The 17,184-nt window shown below is 33.2% G+C and overlaps 1 protein-coding gene across 1 annotated transcript in view; it reads right to left on the minus strand.

Annotated features, from left to right (window-relative positions):
- Window positions 1-6,322, minus strand: part of LOC108910438 (trace amine-associated receptor 1) — a 112,609-nt gene extending 106,287 nt beyond the window's left edge. Inside the window, exons 1-3 of the mRNA XM_023453936.1 lie at window positions 6,120-6,322; window positions 4,108-4,351; window positions 790-915 (exon numbers count right to left, since the gene is read on the minus strand). Of these exons, the coding sequence (XP_023309704.1) occupies window positions 790-915; window positions 4,108-4,326 (345 nt within the window). The 5' untranslated portion in view covers window positions 4,327-4,351; window positions 6,120-6,322. The remainder of the gene's footprint in view (window positions 1-789; window positions 916-4,107; window positions 4,352-6,119) is intronic.
- Window positions 6,323-17,184: the final 10,862 nt, after the last annotated feature.

Raw genomic sequence — 17,184 nt, forward strand, 5'->3', positions numbered from 1 at the left:
AACAAATGATTTGATGATATTCTATCGTCTGTTAAAATTAAGGCAGTCAAACTTCTAACACCCTGTATATGTTGAGCATTTACAGAAGATATATTTACGTTTACGATTAGTAATGTGAAACACACTTTACACTGTAAAATTAATGAAGTACGAAATACACTATACAAATATCTATTCTATATGTGAACAGAACAATTTTCTAAATTGTTTTCAATAGCAAGAGTCATTTTTATAATTAATATCTAACTTAGAATCAATTCTACTCACAAAAATGAAACTTAACTGTTATTATATAAATAAACAAAGCCGTGTCAGGTTACTAGGTTACGGAAGTCTTAGTACCTATACTATGAAATTTTTTAAATTTATTACTTTGTAAGTGCTTTTATATCTATCACTATTTGCTTATAACTACCTACTAACACAAAATGCGAAAAAATAGTATAAACAAATCTCGTAAGAAAATCAGTTTTACCAAACTTGATTAAATATACTATTTCCATGTGTGGTTTTTACAAGTATATACCTCGTAAACATACTTTACTAGAAAAACACTCTCCTCATACGAAGAACAAAAGTGCACACTCAGTTTTTCTTAATCTATGCCTATTCTGATATAAATTTTATGCTTATTAAGTTTATGTAAATAGCCGTGAGTTATTTCCCGTAAAAATGTATTCACCTTTCCATAGACGTCTAAAATTGTAAAGTTTCCCTTAGCGACTCTGCTCATACATTATTTCACAAGTTTACGAATTATATATTTACTTGCTAAAATACCCTTCTCACCTGTATTTGGCAGACGAGCTCCCCGTAAGGCCAGCAGTGTCGCAGTGAGGGTACAATAGCGAAGGGTGTCACAAACAACCCCATGGCGAAGTCGTTGCTAGCGAGGGACGTGAGCAGGTAACGAGGCTGCAACAGAATGAAATAAATTACTCCCCGGTGTCTAGTTAATTGACTCTAAATAATTCATTCGAGCGCGGGGATGTTCATTTTTGACAAATTTACTTCAATTAATCTATTATCAGTCCCAGTTACTGCAAATTGGGAGCCTGCTGTTGGGATATAATTTACATAATACAGAATATATACAGGGTGTACGGAAAACATGTACAATCTCTCAGCAGAATATATAGAAGGTCAAAATAATACTAGGACCTCCTATAATTTTTTTTCTAATTTTTTTCCTAACGAAGATATCGTAGCGCAAAGGGATGCCTAGATATTTATGATTTAGATTCCAATTTTGATTTTTTTTTTCATTTATTTGAGTTAGCTTAGTACCATTATAATAAACTGAAAATAACAAAATACCTGTTTTTTAAATAGTGTTTTGATAAGGCACCATGATTTGATGTTTAAACCGATTTTTTATTATTCTCCAGAAAGTCTCAACTAGGATAAAAATAGTATTTTAGATTTTAGATTATATTTTTCCTTAAAAAAGTATTATCCATTTATTTCTTTAAAATTTTCGAGATAAATCTGTTTGTGAAACGTATACCAACAATTAAAATGTATTTGTTTTACAAATTGTTTCATATATTTAGTTTAACTTTACCAACTGCGAACACCTTCGAAAGGTTGGTCGCAGCTTAAGAGGAACAAATTAAAAATAAATATTTACTTGATAATAGAAAATTAGAAACATGAGAAGCAAAGCAACAAATTTTCTACATGTTCTTGAAATTACTTTGTCGCGTTGTCCATAAATAGCAATTTAAAATAATCCTCATTTGTATAATTTAAACGATCCCCATAAATTTTTATTTAAATTTTCAGCAAAAACTATTACAAACATAATAATTTGACAATTAACTTGACAACTGTTAAGTTATTTTAATTGTTTTTGGAGTGTTTCTGGTCATGGCAAATTTGACAACAGGTCTGATACGAGGAAAACTGTTCAAAAAATAGAAAATTGCAAATATCTCTAAAAGTAGTAACGGCAACTCTAACAATGCTTATAAGGCTTGAAAGGAAATTTCAACCCGCACACGACAGAGTAAAAAATACAGGGTGTTCCATTTAAGTTAACAAGTACAGGTACCAAAAATCCACTTGATACCACGCTCCTGAATATTTAATAAAGTACCCCTCAAATTTCACGTAGAATCCAAAAATGCAGTTATATGTAGGGTGTTCCATATAAAATAAGAGAGTTAATGTCGGCTTCTGGTATAATCGGAAGTGCCATAAAGTTCTAAATATTTTATGTGTTGGCCCTACTGTCATTATTAGGTTACCAAATTTTCAAATTTGTCGAATCAGTACCTTTCGAGATATCGATAGTGACGATTCCTGGTGGGACACCCTGTATATCGATCACTAGAAGCGTTTGGTAAATATTTCCGACTAACATTCAAAATTTCAAACTCTTTCCTAGTAAATGTTTAATTTTAATCTTTAACTTGTTTCTTTTAAGCTATCTAAAAGATTTTTTAACTTTTTAAAATTAAATAGAATTAAATAAATGGATGGAATAATTACATTTGTTTTCATTGTTTTTATTGTTATTTCAAAAACCAATTCATCTTGAAAACCGTTCTTTTTACGGAAAAGAATAGTACCTTTTTTAAAAAATGTTCCAGAAAAGATATTTATTTTTAACATCAAATTATGTACACTTGTCTATAATATACTACCACTTTTATCACAATGTAGAAGGTTTTAAAGTCACAACCCAAACGTAAATCTGGATATCTCTGAGACCAAATATTTCCGTTAGAAGGATATAGTAATGTTATTTTAACATGGGACTTCAAAGAAATTGGTAAACACTTATCGAACACCCTGATTTTCACAAAAAGGTGACCTCTTATACGTAAAAAATATGCATATATGTATATCGAATATATTTTTGCTACATATTTACGGTGCATACATGATGCATTCTAGCATATTTTGTGCAGGAATTTCTGAGGCATATCTATTACCCACGACTACAGAATGAATTGCACACGATATTGCATGTTGCAATATGCGTCTTCGTGGTTATATTAAAGCAGCCAATAATTCATAACTCCTGGATAAACAATACAATCAGTCACGGAGAAAGGCTTTAATTTAGATTTATGTATAGTATGGCAGTTTTCATGCATGCTCGAAAAATTAGAACACAGATTAGTAGTAGTCGTGATTTAAAAAATTTTTTTTTGTTAATGCTGAACTGAAGTACAATAATATTCTTTAACCTTTAAAAGAATATTGTAAAACTGATCAAAAAAAATATTTTACAAGATTTCGTAGTTAATTGAAAAGTTCAGTAAAATGCTACAAAATAATTTAATGTATAATTTTTTTTTTAATTTTACTATACGAAACAATAGGAAATATTTTCTGCGTGCTGTTCTCAGGATCTACAATACAATGAGAATATTCAGAATACCATTTGAGAATTTTCAAAAGTCTATTGTTCTTCAGTGGTGAAAAAGATATTACTGCAAAAAAATAACAGTTTGCTACAGTAAAATAAAAATAAATAGAATATTAATACACATACGCACCACATATAGCTTCATTAAAAGTTATTCGAACTCATGTTTCGAGAATGAGATGAAATATTTACTTTAAATTGAAGCACAAAACCAAACAGGCATATTCTCCCAATTTATTTACTTTGCTACAAACATGTCAGCTCGCTATATCAAAGGATATATTTAATATGCTGTCCACATAAAACAAAATATATGTTTCCTGCTAATAAATACAAGCGTATAAATTGAAGACTATGAAACATTAACATCGAAACAGGAAGAAGAAAAAAAGATTTATTACGTGTAATTTGTATCTAGGGTTGTAATAAATTCCCGTTTATAGTCCGTAGTAACGTAACATTAACTTCAGATTTAGGGAATCGGAACTCATTAGTGTTAACAGAGCAAACAACGCGGTAATTCTTCAAAGTGTTTTCTCCTGATTTAGGTTTTATAGAGTATGTGGAAAGATTCGGTTAGTTTCAGATTTAGAAAAGTAAAAATAGGTCAAAGGAAAAAGTCATCGATACCTGAATTAAATATGTAATTAAAGCCATGTTCACACGCTACGGCTATTGTCGTATGTCGTGCGAGCCTGGATACATAAATCATATCGGACGGTACCTACCTGGGAATGGATGTACTTGGAGTACCTCCTGCTGTTGATGACCAAAATGAGCAGCATATTGGCGGCGAGCACTCCGACAGTGAGCAGCAGCACGATGAGCGCCTGTATTACATCTCCCGGGGTGAGAGCGGAAAAGAACGTCAACTGACTGTAGCGGGGGTGAGTGCAACTGCTGTTTTGGAGGGCCGGTGCAACCAGAATGGTCGCTTTGTGATGCATCTCGAAAGGTGTCCGCTGTTGGGCACTGCCAAACAAAAATTTGTAATAAAAAAATAATTGAATAACCCTAATCCTTAGATTGATAAATAAATCTTTGCCTACAACATAATCTTCACTTGAATTTTAAAAGTTTACTGTTTAAAAACCTAAATTGTCTAAAATTTTCCAACCGAACTCTCACATTTGTCCCACAAATACTCATACCTTTAGTTAAACACCAAGTATATATCTCAACGATCTTCCTTTTACTGACTACATTCAATTAAACCGAACGGGTAGATTACTGGTTTATTAATGAGATCAACTACAAGTAAAGTTCGCCATTTAGGCAAGTTTAGCGTCTAATAATAAGTTTGTGTTAACCTCAAATGTATCATGTTTACCAAGAAGTCGTGTAATTGTGCCCCAATTTGCGTCCCCAACTTTGTGAAATCCGAGCAATCTATCCTTAACCTTCGAGGGTAGTTTCAAGATAAACTAGGTAGAAAAATAGTCGTTACAGTATGTCCAGTTTATAACATCCAAGTAATTTAGCAATTTTTTAAATAGATGCAGGGTACATTTACCGTTGGTCCATCATAAACTGATTCTGTTAATGTAATAAATTTGAACGATAGCAAACCGCCCCTCTCTGAATTACGTGCAAATTGCTCCCCAGTTGCCGGAAGCACTCATAGTTATGAAATAGGAAACGGGCAATTAAATAACTGGAACCATTAGTACATTGAAAGGCTTCAATGGAAGTATGAAATTAAATTTTTACCAAATGGAATCCGCCGTACGTAACAAAACTCCTAAAACCCGTTTGCGGGATTCACTTCTACTCTCACTAACAGACCGTGCGGAATAATCCTCTAAAGGGTTTAGGCTGTCAATCACTCGAAAATGTGTTGAAACAGGATTAACAGGGATAATCTACGAACTACATAGTACGTTCAAAGCTTTCCAAACGGCAGAATCATATATATTTTATACCGATATCCGAATATCTGTCTCCCAACAGACCAGGAAATAATCCAACCGCAATAAATTTTGACTGGAACTGAGTTTTTATATATACATTTAGTTGAGAGGGTAGGCATTAGAAAAAAAACGGAATCGCACGCTCATTTCTGACATTTTCCTGACATTTACTATTATGTATTATATTTTTCTGAGTACCTATACATATACATATAACATTTTTTATTTAATATCTTTAAATCCTTGGCAAAATATCCTGTTCTAGACAAATGATATAATGCTTTATGTTATCCACCTTACCTGGAGGCAAATTGGGACTTCTTGCCGACTACAAAAATGTTCATTTATAAGAATAAAAAGGTTAAAGTCCCAAAACACTTTTTATTACTCATGTGAGAGCCCTATCTTTTCGCTTATTTTTTTTTATTACTCGCGTGCGGTAATCACGCAAGGTCTACCTTGATTTTTTAAATGTAAACCCATATTTTTATTACAGGAAGCCTTTTCAAGAAAAATGTTTCATACAAAAGTTACGTATTTTTTTTCACAGAATACGAAACTATTAAAAATATGAGTTTCCATTTAAAAAATCTAAAAGATCTGTTAGTTAAATCTTCACAAACAAATCATTTTGGATTAAGCAGTGAATCAATTTTTTCATGTATAATTCTTCACTGTCTATCTATGTATAATATACATTACATCATTCAATTTGCTGTATGAAATAGTTTAACTATTTGAAACTTTAACAGAGAAACAAACTGTTCGTGCGTGGCACTCTTTAAATTAGAAACAGTGCATTCATTCCATTAGACGAAGTGCATACCTACCGAAGCTTTCATATATTGTGCCGTTCCGCTTCCATACTTTATCAATGAATTTACGAAACGAAACTACGAACTACCGCTAACATTTCATCGAACTATTCGACGGCTTCACAGAATACTAATAAAAATTTTAAGAACTTTTCACGCTACGCGAACGACTCGATTTGACAGTATTTTATCACTATTGCTACCTCCCGGACAGAGAGTGGGTCGCGAAAATAGCTAGACAGTTGGATTTCATGAAATTCATATTAGTCGGTTGAATGTTCCAGTCACTAGACATCGACACCTGCACAGGTTGGGGTTGGGAATTCTGCCTCAGTCAGTGTCGGAACTGGCATCGTATAGGCCCTGGAACAAATGAAGGTACATTTAGAATAACGAAAAATGTGTTCAGTTGTGGCTAGACTAGAAAACAATTTATATTGGCCTAAATACAGATTTTTGTATATTTATTTTAGTTTTTTTTTATAAGTATTTTTTGTAATAGAAACTCTCCCCCGAAGTAAGCTCCTGTCGGAACTATTTAATTTTTCCCTCAAGAACTATTACTTATAAAAAATGGTAATAGTGAATAAAATAGATAAATTAAGTTGACTATTTCAAGAATTAGTATTTAAAACTCTAAATTGCTTTAAAATGTTGTTTCTTGTTATTTTTTTAATCTTCCTATTTTGTTTTTGGTGGATCGTAGGAGAAATACACCGTACAACTCGAGCGGATTGTCCATATCGCACTAGAACGATCGTTGGATATCCGCTCTTGTTGTACAAACTACTATTATCTAACGCTTTTTTAAAGTATTATTTAAAATATGATATTAAAGTTCAATATAATTCTGTCACAGTTATTACTGAAAGGAAAATTTATAGCCACGGTTGATGGAAGTTTACGTCAATCTAGGGAACTCAAAATTCGATACTGACATATCGAAACACAAGCCGCCTAAAAGTCAAAGTTTAAACGATGTTCGACACTCTGCTTCCTCTCCGAGAGTAGACGAATTCCGTAGCTTTATGGAGCAAAATATTATGTTGATAGATGAACTGCAGGAGTCGCCGGGCAAAGTGGGGAAACACCTAATAAAGGCTGATTTACGGCCCCCAGAGTCCTAAAATCGCAGATCACGAAATCCTGCTCGTTCCTTTTTGGTCTGGCCTCCACAGCACACTCCGCTCTGTTTATGGGCCATGCGCTGGTAATGGATATCGCCTGAAAGTTACGAGTTAACACATTTGTAATAGATATCACCAGAAATTATTTATCTGTGACAGGTTAATCTTATATTAGAGTGCTGGCAACGTGTATATTCCCTATTGTACCCCCTTTCATATTCAAGCAAATCAAAAGACATTTCAGACGCTGTAACTGTGAATAAATGTTAATATTCGGTTAATACTGATGAGCATTTAAAATGATTATATGTACCAACATTAGAGTTTATACAGTTTATAAGTTTTTTTCTTGTCCATACTATAAAATGAACCTTTTCTCTTTACATATATTGTAGGTCTCATTGGCCATTCTCGCGATAGTAGTCGCTATCGGAGCAGAAATTGAGCTATTGTAGATACCGTGCTCAAGGAATGTACTTTACTGAGAGCATCTCGCTGGACGGATTCTTTCCAATTTTGCTTTTTCAAATAAACTTGGAACTTAGGCCATAGAACTGTAGTGAATCCTGAACAACTTAGACTAGATTTAAAATATAGATTTGAACCTAAAATCACAACAAGCCCGCAACAATTTATAGCAGTTTTGTTTTGAATATAAAAAGTTTAATCGAAATTATTTGTTTATAACACTGTTTTGGTTATCTAAAATATACCGTATATACAATGCAGCAGCATGAAATTTGGAAAGCACACAAAGCATACTGGTACTTGGTCCTAGGACCAAAGTCGACATTCGATCACACCTCTTGTTGGCTCCGCCAAATCTAGAGATTGATATTTGCTGATGTTTCTCGTCTTTGTCATCAATGAATTTCGGCAATTCGTGATATTATCTTGACCGCCGTCGGATGTGGTTGGGTTTCTGGGTTTATCACATCCTTCATAGGTCGTGAATCTATTTTTATAAATTTCGTGTTCTTTTACTAAAAAATCATTTTTACTTTTTAAGGTGATCCGTGGAAGTATTTAGTGGTCTCTCTGTCAACAGCACTGGAACATCTTGCTGTGGATTCGAAGTATGGTTGAAATTTGAGCTTATCTAGAGACAGTAGTTTTTATAGCTTTTAATGGAAATTTGTGCTCCAATATTTTATTTGTAATTCCGTATAACTTTTTGATATTTCTTCGTAATAGGAACCAAACTGATTTAATATCGGGACAAAAACCGAAACAATTTGCATAATTTCCCCAATAAATCCTAAGGGTAAACGCAATATGTGTTTTATATGAAAAGTTATTTATCACTTAAAGTCCAGGCTATTCGGGATATTGTTGTATATTTATCGATGTATACATTATCCGGCTACACCCACAAACTTGTTCGGGCAAGTATATTTATGCGGAAAATAACGAGGCTATCAATAATCGGGTAAATGGCCAATAAAAACTTTTTAATGGTATAGTTACAATTTGCGGAGGGTCGCAGACGAACAATTTATTAATGCCGGGCATAACTTGAACATTCGCGGTAGTTTTTGCCCGTCGAACGGTGCGCGGTCTGGTAATTGGGAGCGCAAAGTGACTTAATGGCTGGTCGTTTCGCGGTTGTTAACTCCTGTTTTCACCGCCGCACAGGTTGTTGTCAGTTGAATAGGGATTGGCGTTGGTAGAGTAGAGGTACCATTTCAACGCGTCGTTGTATTCATCCAATATAATTTTAAAACACGGGTCAGGTTTTACCACAGTATTGAAACTGACCGATTTGATAGGACGATTGTATGGGGAAGGGACAGAATATTACTATTCTTAGAAATAAATCCAATCTCACTTATTCTTTCACTACAGTTGTGTTAAAAATATAGTAAACATTAATTTAGATCCGTGATTTGTAACTATATACAGGGTGTTTCATACCTCCAACGACACAGTGGAGGCACGTGTAGGAGATCTTAAAATATATCGATTTGTTAAAAAAAAACAGTATCATTTTAATGGCGCCCTACCCCTAGTCCGGCTCTTATTGTGCCTCCAACAAATTAATATTTTTACCAATTAAATATAATAATAAACGCAAATCATCATCAAATTTGGTTGCTCTAAAGGTATTGCTGAACATTATTGCTTTTCAAAATTTAACACTCACCTCCAAAGGCCAATCAGTCCGAGTATGTATCCCATTTTATCATAATAACAGTTACGTTATTTCAGGGTTAAACGTTAAGGTTAACGTTAACTGTTAAGATATAACGTGCTCGTTATTGAGGAATTAAGACAATTTTTAGCAAATACTCGTATTGCAATATTGTTGTTTTTTGAAGACGCTTTTATGTCGACATTTTTAATAGTAATTATGCAAAATTATTGTAAACAAGAGTCAGTATTAGACAAAAGCACACAACTGACAGAAGTCTTTTAGGTTATGAAACATGAAACAAATGCAAACTCGTAAATAACGGGTAAGTTCGACATAAAATAATTTGCAACACGTTATCTTAAATTATAACAGAGTTTCTTAAAGGCAAGGAATTTGGTGTCGCTATAGTTTAACGTACGTGTTATTTGTCTAATGAAAATGAACGGATTGTTTTTACATTTACTTGCCGGTTTTATAAAAGCACATCGAAGGTAAGTTGTAAAATTTAAGTAACTTAGGTAAGTATTTACCCAAAAATTATTGTTAGGTTAAATCAAACGAAGAAGGATCTAATAAGGAAACTACCACAACCCGAACTCTCCGATATCCAATATTTTTATATATGTTGTAGACTCGGTTGTAGAACATAAAAAATTAAATGATACATATTTTTTTTATCGGAAAAAGATATTTAGGGGGTGAAATACATCCTCAAAGTTCGCCCCCTAAAACAGTTTTTTCTAAATATCTGGAGTTCTAATCAATATTTTGGAATGAAAAGAAATGGAAATTGTTTCTTATAAAAAAACAAATGTTTCACATTAGATTCCGTGTTTGGAGGTTGCTACCCTTATTTCAGAAAATCTTATTTTTTAAACATTTTTTATATATAAAAAAATCATATTAAAAACAAATAAAAAATATGATTTATGTAAACAAATTGACAAAATTAAGTTCTCTTTTTATGGGGTGAACAACCCTCTAGTGTGCTAAAAGTGTATGTACGATTAGAATTAACATTGCAAAACAAAAAGGTTTTACTTTTTCTTTAATCATATCAATAAAAAATAAGGGTTGCAACTCCCAAACACGGAATCACTTGTGAAACATTATTTTTTTTAAAAGAAGTTAATTTCCATTTTATTTCATTTCAAAATATTGAGATGTCACAGAAATTCTGTTTTTGGGGGTGAACATGAGGGGTAGTTTACATTCGTTTAAATCCGTTTGAGGCTAATAGAACAAATTATTCGTATGATTAGAGAAAAAGTAAAAACTTTTTATTTTGTAATGGTAATTCTAGTCGTATAGACATGTTTCGCTCACTAGGAGGTTGTTCGCCCCCTAAAAAGAATACTTATTTTTGCCAATTTGTTTATATAAGTTATATTTTTAATTTTTTTAAACAAATATGAATTTTTTATATATAAAATATGTTTGAAAAGTATATTTTTTTAAATACAAAATAAGGGTAGCAACTCCCAACCACGAAATCTCTAATGAAACATCTGTTTTTTTTATAAGAAGTAATTTTGCATGTTGTTTTATTCCAAAATATTGAACCCCAGATATTTAGAAAAAACGGTTTTTGGGGCGAACTTTGAGAATGTATTTCACCGACATATTTAATAATAATAATGCAGAATTAATATAAATACCCGACTCAATACACAAAAACATTTACAACTTAAAGAGTTCTTTTAGGTTATGAAACATGAAACAAGTACAACGTAGAGCACAAACTCGTAAATAACAGGTACCTACGTACAACATAAAATAGCGGCCGTTTACGGCACGTTATTTACAAACGTTATTTCTAACATAACGTTTTAACGTAAATGGGATACATACTCGGCCTGATTATCTCTTCAACGGTACATCCCAGCAAAAAATGGTTACATACCAAATCGGCATATCTTAAGATCTAAAGAGAGAAGATTCTAAATTTTTTTCTAATATGTTTGGTAAATGTTCAAACTTATTTGAGAATGTCCATATTTCGAAAAATTACCTTATATGCGACATTTTCTTTAAACAAAAATGCATAGTTCTGTTTCGTATAGCACAAGCAGCACATTCACTTATCGTCAACCAATTTGCAAGACGCTCACAACGCTGTAATTGCTCTAAAATGATTGACTTGGCCATGTTACAGCTCGTCGAAGTTGTAATGACTTGCCGGTGCATGCTGTTCCAGGCAACGTAAAGTTACATAAGGTACATTGTTCAGGTAACTAACCATGTCGGTGGTCTAGCTTGCACTTTGAAGTACACAATTAAAGTCAATATTTGATTCTTGCACAGTTTAACTTAACTAATTACAGGACTTACAGGAGACAAAAGAGGACTGCAGTATCTGTAACTAGTACAATACTTGTAAGAAACTATGGAACATTTTGTGGATCGTAAAGCGAATAATTTTGTAATAGGGTTTATTGCTGCTTTATTCTAGTAAATATCGAAATATATTCGTAATGGTATCTATAGCAATTTGTTTCTTGCAAGTTCCTGAAAATTAATCCTTGCCAAACTTGGTTCGCGATCAGATCATTCCACTAATTGTCGTTTTTTATTTGCCCATGAAACTTTTCCCAAAGTTTCATCAATTTTTAATCAATCATTAGCATAAAGCAACAAAATCGGTCTCTATACCGTTCTGCAAAGGCGATCACTTTGCAAACTTTTAATAACTTTCAGAACAGGAAAGTTCTAAACATTTTTTAATAGTTCCTCAATATTACTGATTTGCTGTACCATAAGTTTAGATTTCCTTCTTTATAAAAATAATATTTTTAACCGACAGGGACACAGTCAGGGTGTATAAAATCTAGGCACGTGTATTCTGTGGTCAAAATTGAAATAATTTTGGCTTCAAACCGGTTGATTGCTTAATGTTTTCTGGTATAACAACCCCGGGCTCGATCGAAAAAAAAAAAGTAAACGTAGTTGTGGTCAAAAATATGTGATCGTCATGAGGAATACCTACGTTGTATACATCTATTTTTAATTGACCAGAAGGCGCTGGCTACTAACTTTAAAAAGGGGAAGTGTGGATTAATTTTATAAAACAAAAGCAGATTAAATACACCTAACTTTATTATTTACGTACAACAGTCTTCAAATTAAACATGTGACAAATAGAAAGAACAACAAAAACATTAACAACCATTTAACATAAAATGAGAGTGCCAGGTTCACCTAGAACTCCTGCGGGGAAAGAGCATGACAGAGAAACCCACGATCGTTGCTCTAACTACCCAAATATAAATACAAAACAATTAAGATCCTTTGCTAATGATAAATAACGCCCGACTTATTTAATTTCTCACTAAATGTCACCTCACTCGGATTAGACATACACACTTCCAAGTAAAACTGAAGAGGTTTGGTGTTAGTTAGCCGGCATGGCCGAAAGGTACTGGAGTCCCGTACGGGAGGCAATCCAGCTATAAGTTGAGATTTCGGAAGATCTGTTTAGCAATTTTTTTTTGTATTTAATTATTCTTTTTTTTCAGATTCGTCCCTCAAGGGTGAAAATGTTAATAAATTCAACAAGGCTCTTATATGCGTATGACATAAAGTGAGCACAAGAAATGCTTTATTATTTGTTTTTTGAACTGTAATCATGACAAAACAAGTTAAATGTGAAACAAAGGAGTTGTTATTGCAATATCTGGGCAATCACGACAATATATATATTTTAACATGTAATAAATAATGAGCAATCGTTAATAATAATTGTAACAATTTTACTTTAGAAAAATATATGCCCTTGAGCATAAAGCAATGGCGGCTAAACATACAAAGAATTATTATCATTAAACATCTATAACCATCACAATCATAAGATTACATAGAACAATTAACAACAAAGTATTTAAAGAATAATTACCTGCTAATTAATACGGGTTAAACACTTTGATTTTTCACTATTTTGCCACACTGCCCGCCGATCGTCTTACTCCCGTCTCCACACTGTTCTCACTTCAACTATTTAGGCTTCCTTCCAGAATTCCCCACCTAAGCGTTTGCATTTGCGCTTCCTGCTACCAACTGTCAATATTACGTTTTCATTATTGTGCAACACCTATGTAACAGGTGACGTCCAAGTTGATACGATAAGTATGGTTTTGCACAGTTTCATGTAAAAATGATCTTCAAGCAGTCCAGTTATCAAAACACACCCCGCCTACTATTAAAAATGTGCTCTTTCTTTTATCTCTTAGCATTGCATTTGTTCTCGTCACCGTCGACTTGTTTATCGGCTTAATAATTGGACCGCGAGAAGTTGACGAACGTGAGTGAGTTATGAAAAGCAATCGCGAAATCGTTTTCTTGGAGGAAATCAACTCCTCGGCTTCTTGGAAACTTCATTATCCCCCAAAATGTCGGCTGCGCGGGAATCTATTCAAGTGTAAATGCGTGAATTATAATCGAGGCTTCTGTTGACTCTAGCCACGCGTATAATTTACATTGTATGTTAATAGTGTTTGTCTAAACGCAATTTACTCGTCTCAATATGATTTTCGCGGTAATTGCGCGTGTAATTTTGAAGAGGTCAACGGGGGGCTAACGGGGGCCTTCGGCGAAAGGAGTAGAAGAGAAGCGAAAGTAAATTATAGATCGACTCCGACATCCGTACTGTATTAATATTTGCATACAGAGAAACACCGAATTTCTGTTGAATTCTTTGTTATATACAATTGGAAAGAATCTAATTGCGACCAACTGGTTTCTCAGTATTGCTGTCCGTTTGAGAAATTTATATTTTTCACATCTGGGTCGTGGGCAGCGCAAAAATTGCCAGAGAGGCATATTTTTATCGCTTCTGTTGACATAGGCAGTCGAGTCCCATTTGCAAGTATGTAGACGATACAGGACAAAAAATAAATAAGATTAGGGACTATGTAAATTTTGGGTATAGGATATTTCATTCTGAAAACATATCCTGGTTAAAGGGACCTGCTGTGATGGTATTTTCGTACTTCCTCTCTTTTTAAGGACAAACAAAAAAAGCGTGGGTATACCTGCGTATTTTATGTAAAGTTGATATAAATAATGCAAGAACCTAAGATGGAGGGTAATAACTTCTAATAGTAGCTAGAGAGATGTAGTTCTTCTAGAAAAATTTCTTTAAAATTATTCAACTGTCTCTCGAACAAATGATAAATTTACTATTTTTTGTTGATATTTCAAGATTCATTAATTTATATCAATCAACTTTTGGACTGCCATATATTTATATCGCCCAATTATCATAGCCTCAGATTATCTAGCAGTATGTATGCTTCTTCAACTCATAAACCTGACAAGCGTAATATTTTCTCCAATGAAATTTTAATAAAGTCACTCTAAAGTGCTAAGCTACACAAATGTTGACCTTGGCCACTGTATAATACAGAGAAGCCCAGCCTTTATTGGACCATACGCGAAAATGTGTGGCTGAAACGACCGCAGCTAATCCATAATGTAGCAGGTTTTTCATTCACGGATCGCTAGAGGCTATTGCTTTTTCTACAAACGTTTAATATCTGACCCCTTCTGGACGCTAGGGTATCGAAGCTCTCGTCATTATCGGCAGCTGAAACGGCTCAATATAGGGGAATACCAAGTTTATTTTAAATTTCGTTATAGTACACTGTATTCCAATTTACATGCATTTTTTTATACAATATAATTACGTTTGGCAATATACCTAATGATGTAATGTGAAAAAATGCATATGTATTTAAAATTGACGACGTCAAACCTAGCTAGAAGTAGCGAATAACCGAAGAGTTGACTATAGCATCAAAACAAACGAAGGTACTTGAACACAAGTCACTAGATTTGCCTACAAAATACGTTGAAGACGTGTGGTTACTAAGTTATAAACTATTCTCGTTTACAATATAATTATGCCCTCCAAAAAAAGTTAGTGAACATCTGTTACAGACCTCCCATAACTTTTTTTTACATTTACATCAGGTTTTACAAACGACCTAAAGTGTGGGCGCCAACCTAAACATATAAGGTAGCGAGCGGGCTGGAAAATTACTTCGAAACTTAAAGGATTATGTATATTAAGGGAACTGTTTCAACGTGATACTATCTAGAAGTCATTAACGAGATATTCTAAGGATTTTACGTGACGACTAATTTCATTTAAATTTAATCTTGAACTCAAACCAGGGCGGGGCAATAATGGGGACGTATGTATGTGCAAAATGCTATGGTGTTTGATATAGGAGGGCATAAGGAAGAGTTATGTTGATGTTAATGGTAAGATTTTTTCCAGTTCTTGAAAGTAATATGTAACATGGTAAGCATTACCAGAGAAAATAGCGGTTATTAAATATAATTTGTGTTAATATCTATATGTATTGATTTCTTTTGTAGGTATGTTAAATATAATTCATAAGAATCAGATTTTAAAAAATCATCTTCACCATCCGAATTAACATCGTCTTGAAGATTTATAATAATTTGTTAGATGACTAGTAGTTGGCACGTTGGCCGCGAATATTCCATTTTTGTGCGTGTTCAATATTCAACATTCAGACAGAGAATGAGCACCGGTGCTGGTCTGGTAACGTTGCCAATGCGCATCGGAAACTCTCGGACAATATAAGTTTGGGCAAGTTATTTTTGTTGGGGGCTTTTCTTTGGAAGTAAATAACACCTAGAGGAAAACGTGAATCACCGTATCTAATCCACCTCTGTGATCAACTGAAAACTCAAAATCTGTTTTCTAATTATAAGTGACTTATTTAAATTAAACTTATTACGAACTCCACAGAATAATATAAAGTTATTTAATTAAATACAATTAAATTTGTAGTTTATATACATTTCAGACTAATGAAGTGTTCAAAAAAGTTGGATTCCCTGAGCTTTTCTCATGCTTTGGAAATATATGTCTTTTGTAATATCGTGTTGATAAGTTATTTTAAGTGGCAACAATATTTTTCTTTATCTTTCTCTCTTCTATGAGATATATTTCAGGAATAACAAAAATTTTATAACAGTTTTATTACAAATAAATCATTTCTACATAAAGCAGTCATAAAATAAAATAAAAAACTTCCATACAGAAATAAACGTATAATACCAAAACTCGCATTTCGAACTTCCGCAGTTCAAGTAAAGGCATTTTTAAAATACAAAAACATTTACCTATATTTACCAGGATGTCTCAAAATGTATGACAAATTAATAATTATTAATAGTTAATTTTTATGTATTAAATTTACAATTTATTCAAAACTATATACAACAAAACGTAGGCTAAAAATCTGTAAAACCTCAAAGTTGGGCCAAAATTTAGTGCCATTGTTTTCTTTTAAAAAAATGATACAACTCTCCCTAATCTACCCTATACATCATTTTAAATCATCGTTTATTCACTTTGGGTAGGAGTTACAAAAACTTCTTAAAAGGGATCTAACGCCGAAAACCGAGTACCTAATCCTTCAGGGGTCGAGCGCAGGTCCTTTTAACAACAGGTCGCGCAGGACAGTAAATGAAAAGGGCTTTAGTTGACTCCGTACTTAGTCAGTCCTAGATACTTCTCGGCCCCTGCAAATCCCTTGCTTAAAGTTATTCTGGCTAAGGGCGGATCCCGGTTTAAGAAACAAATGACTATTGCCCAACAAAGGAAATATACTAAGGAGGGGAAATATAACGGTGTTAGAAAACAGAAATAATTTAAAAACGTCTTATAAATTAATAACTATTTATTTAAAATACACGTTCAACAGGCAGTATCTTGTATAGGACAGGATAAATCTATGTTTATAATAAAAGGATAATAATGAAGAAGAACCGAGCAAAGACTACA

This window comes from Anoplophora glabripennis, unplaced genomic scaffold, assembly GCF_000390285.2.
Source record: "Anoplophora glabripennis isolate ALB-LARVAE unplaced genomic scaffold, Agla_2.0 scaffold27, whole genome shotgun sequence".
Lineage (NCBI taxonomy): Eukaryota > Metazoa > Arthropoda > Insecta > Coleoptera > Cerambycidae > Anoplophora > Anoplophora glabripennis.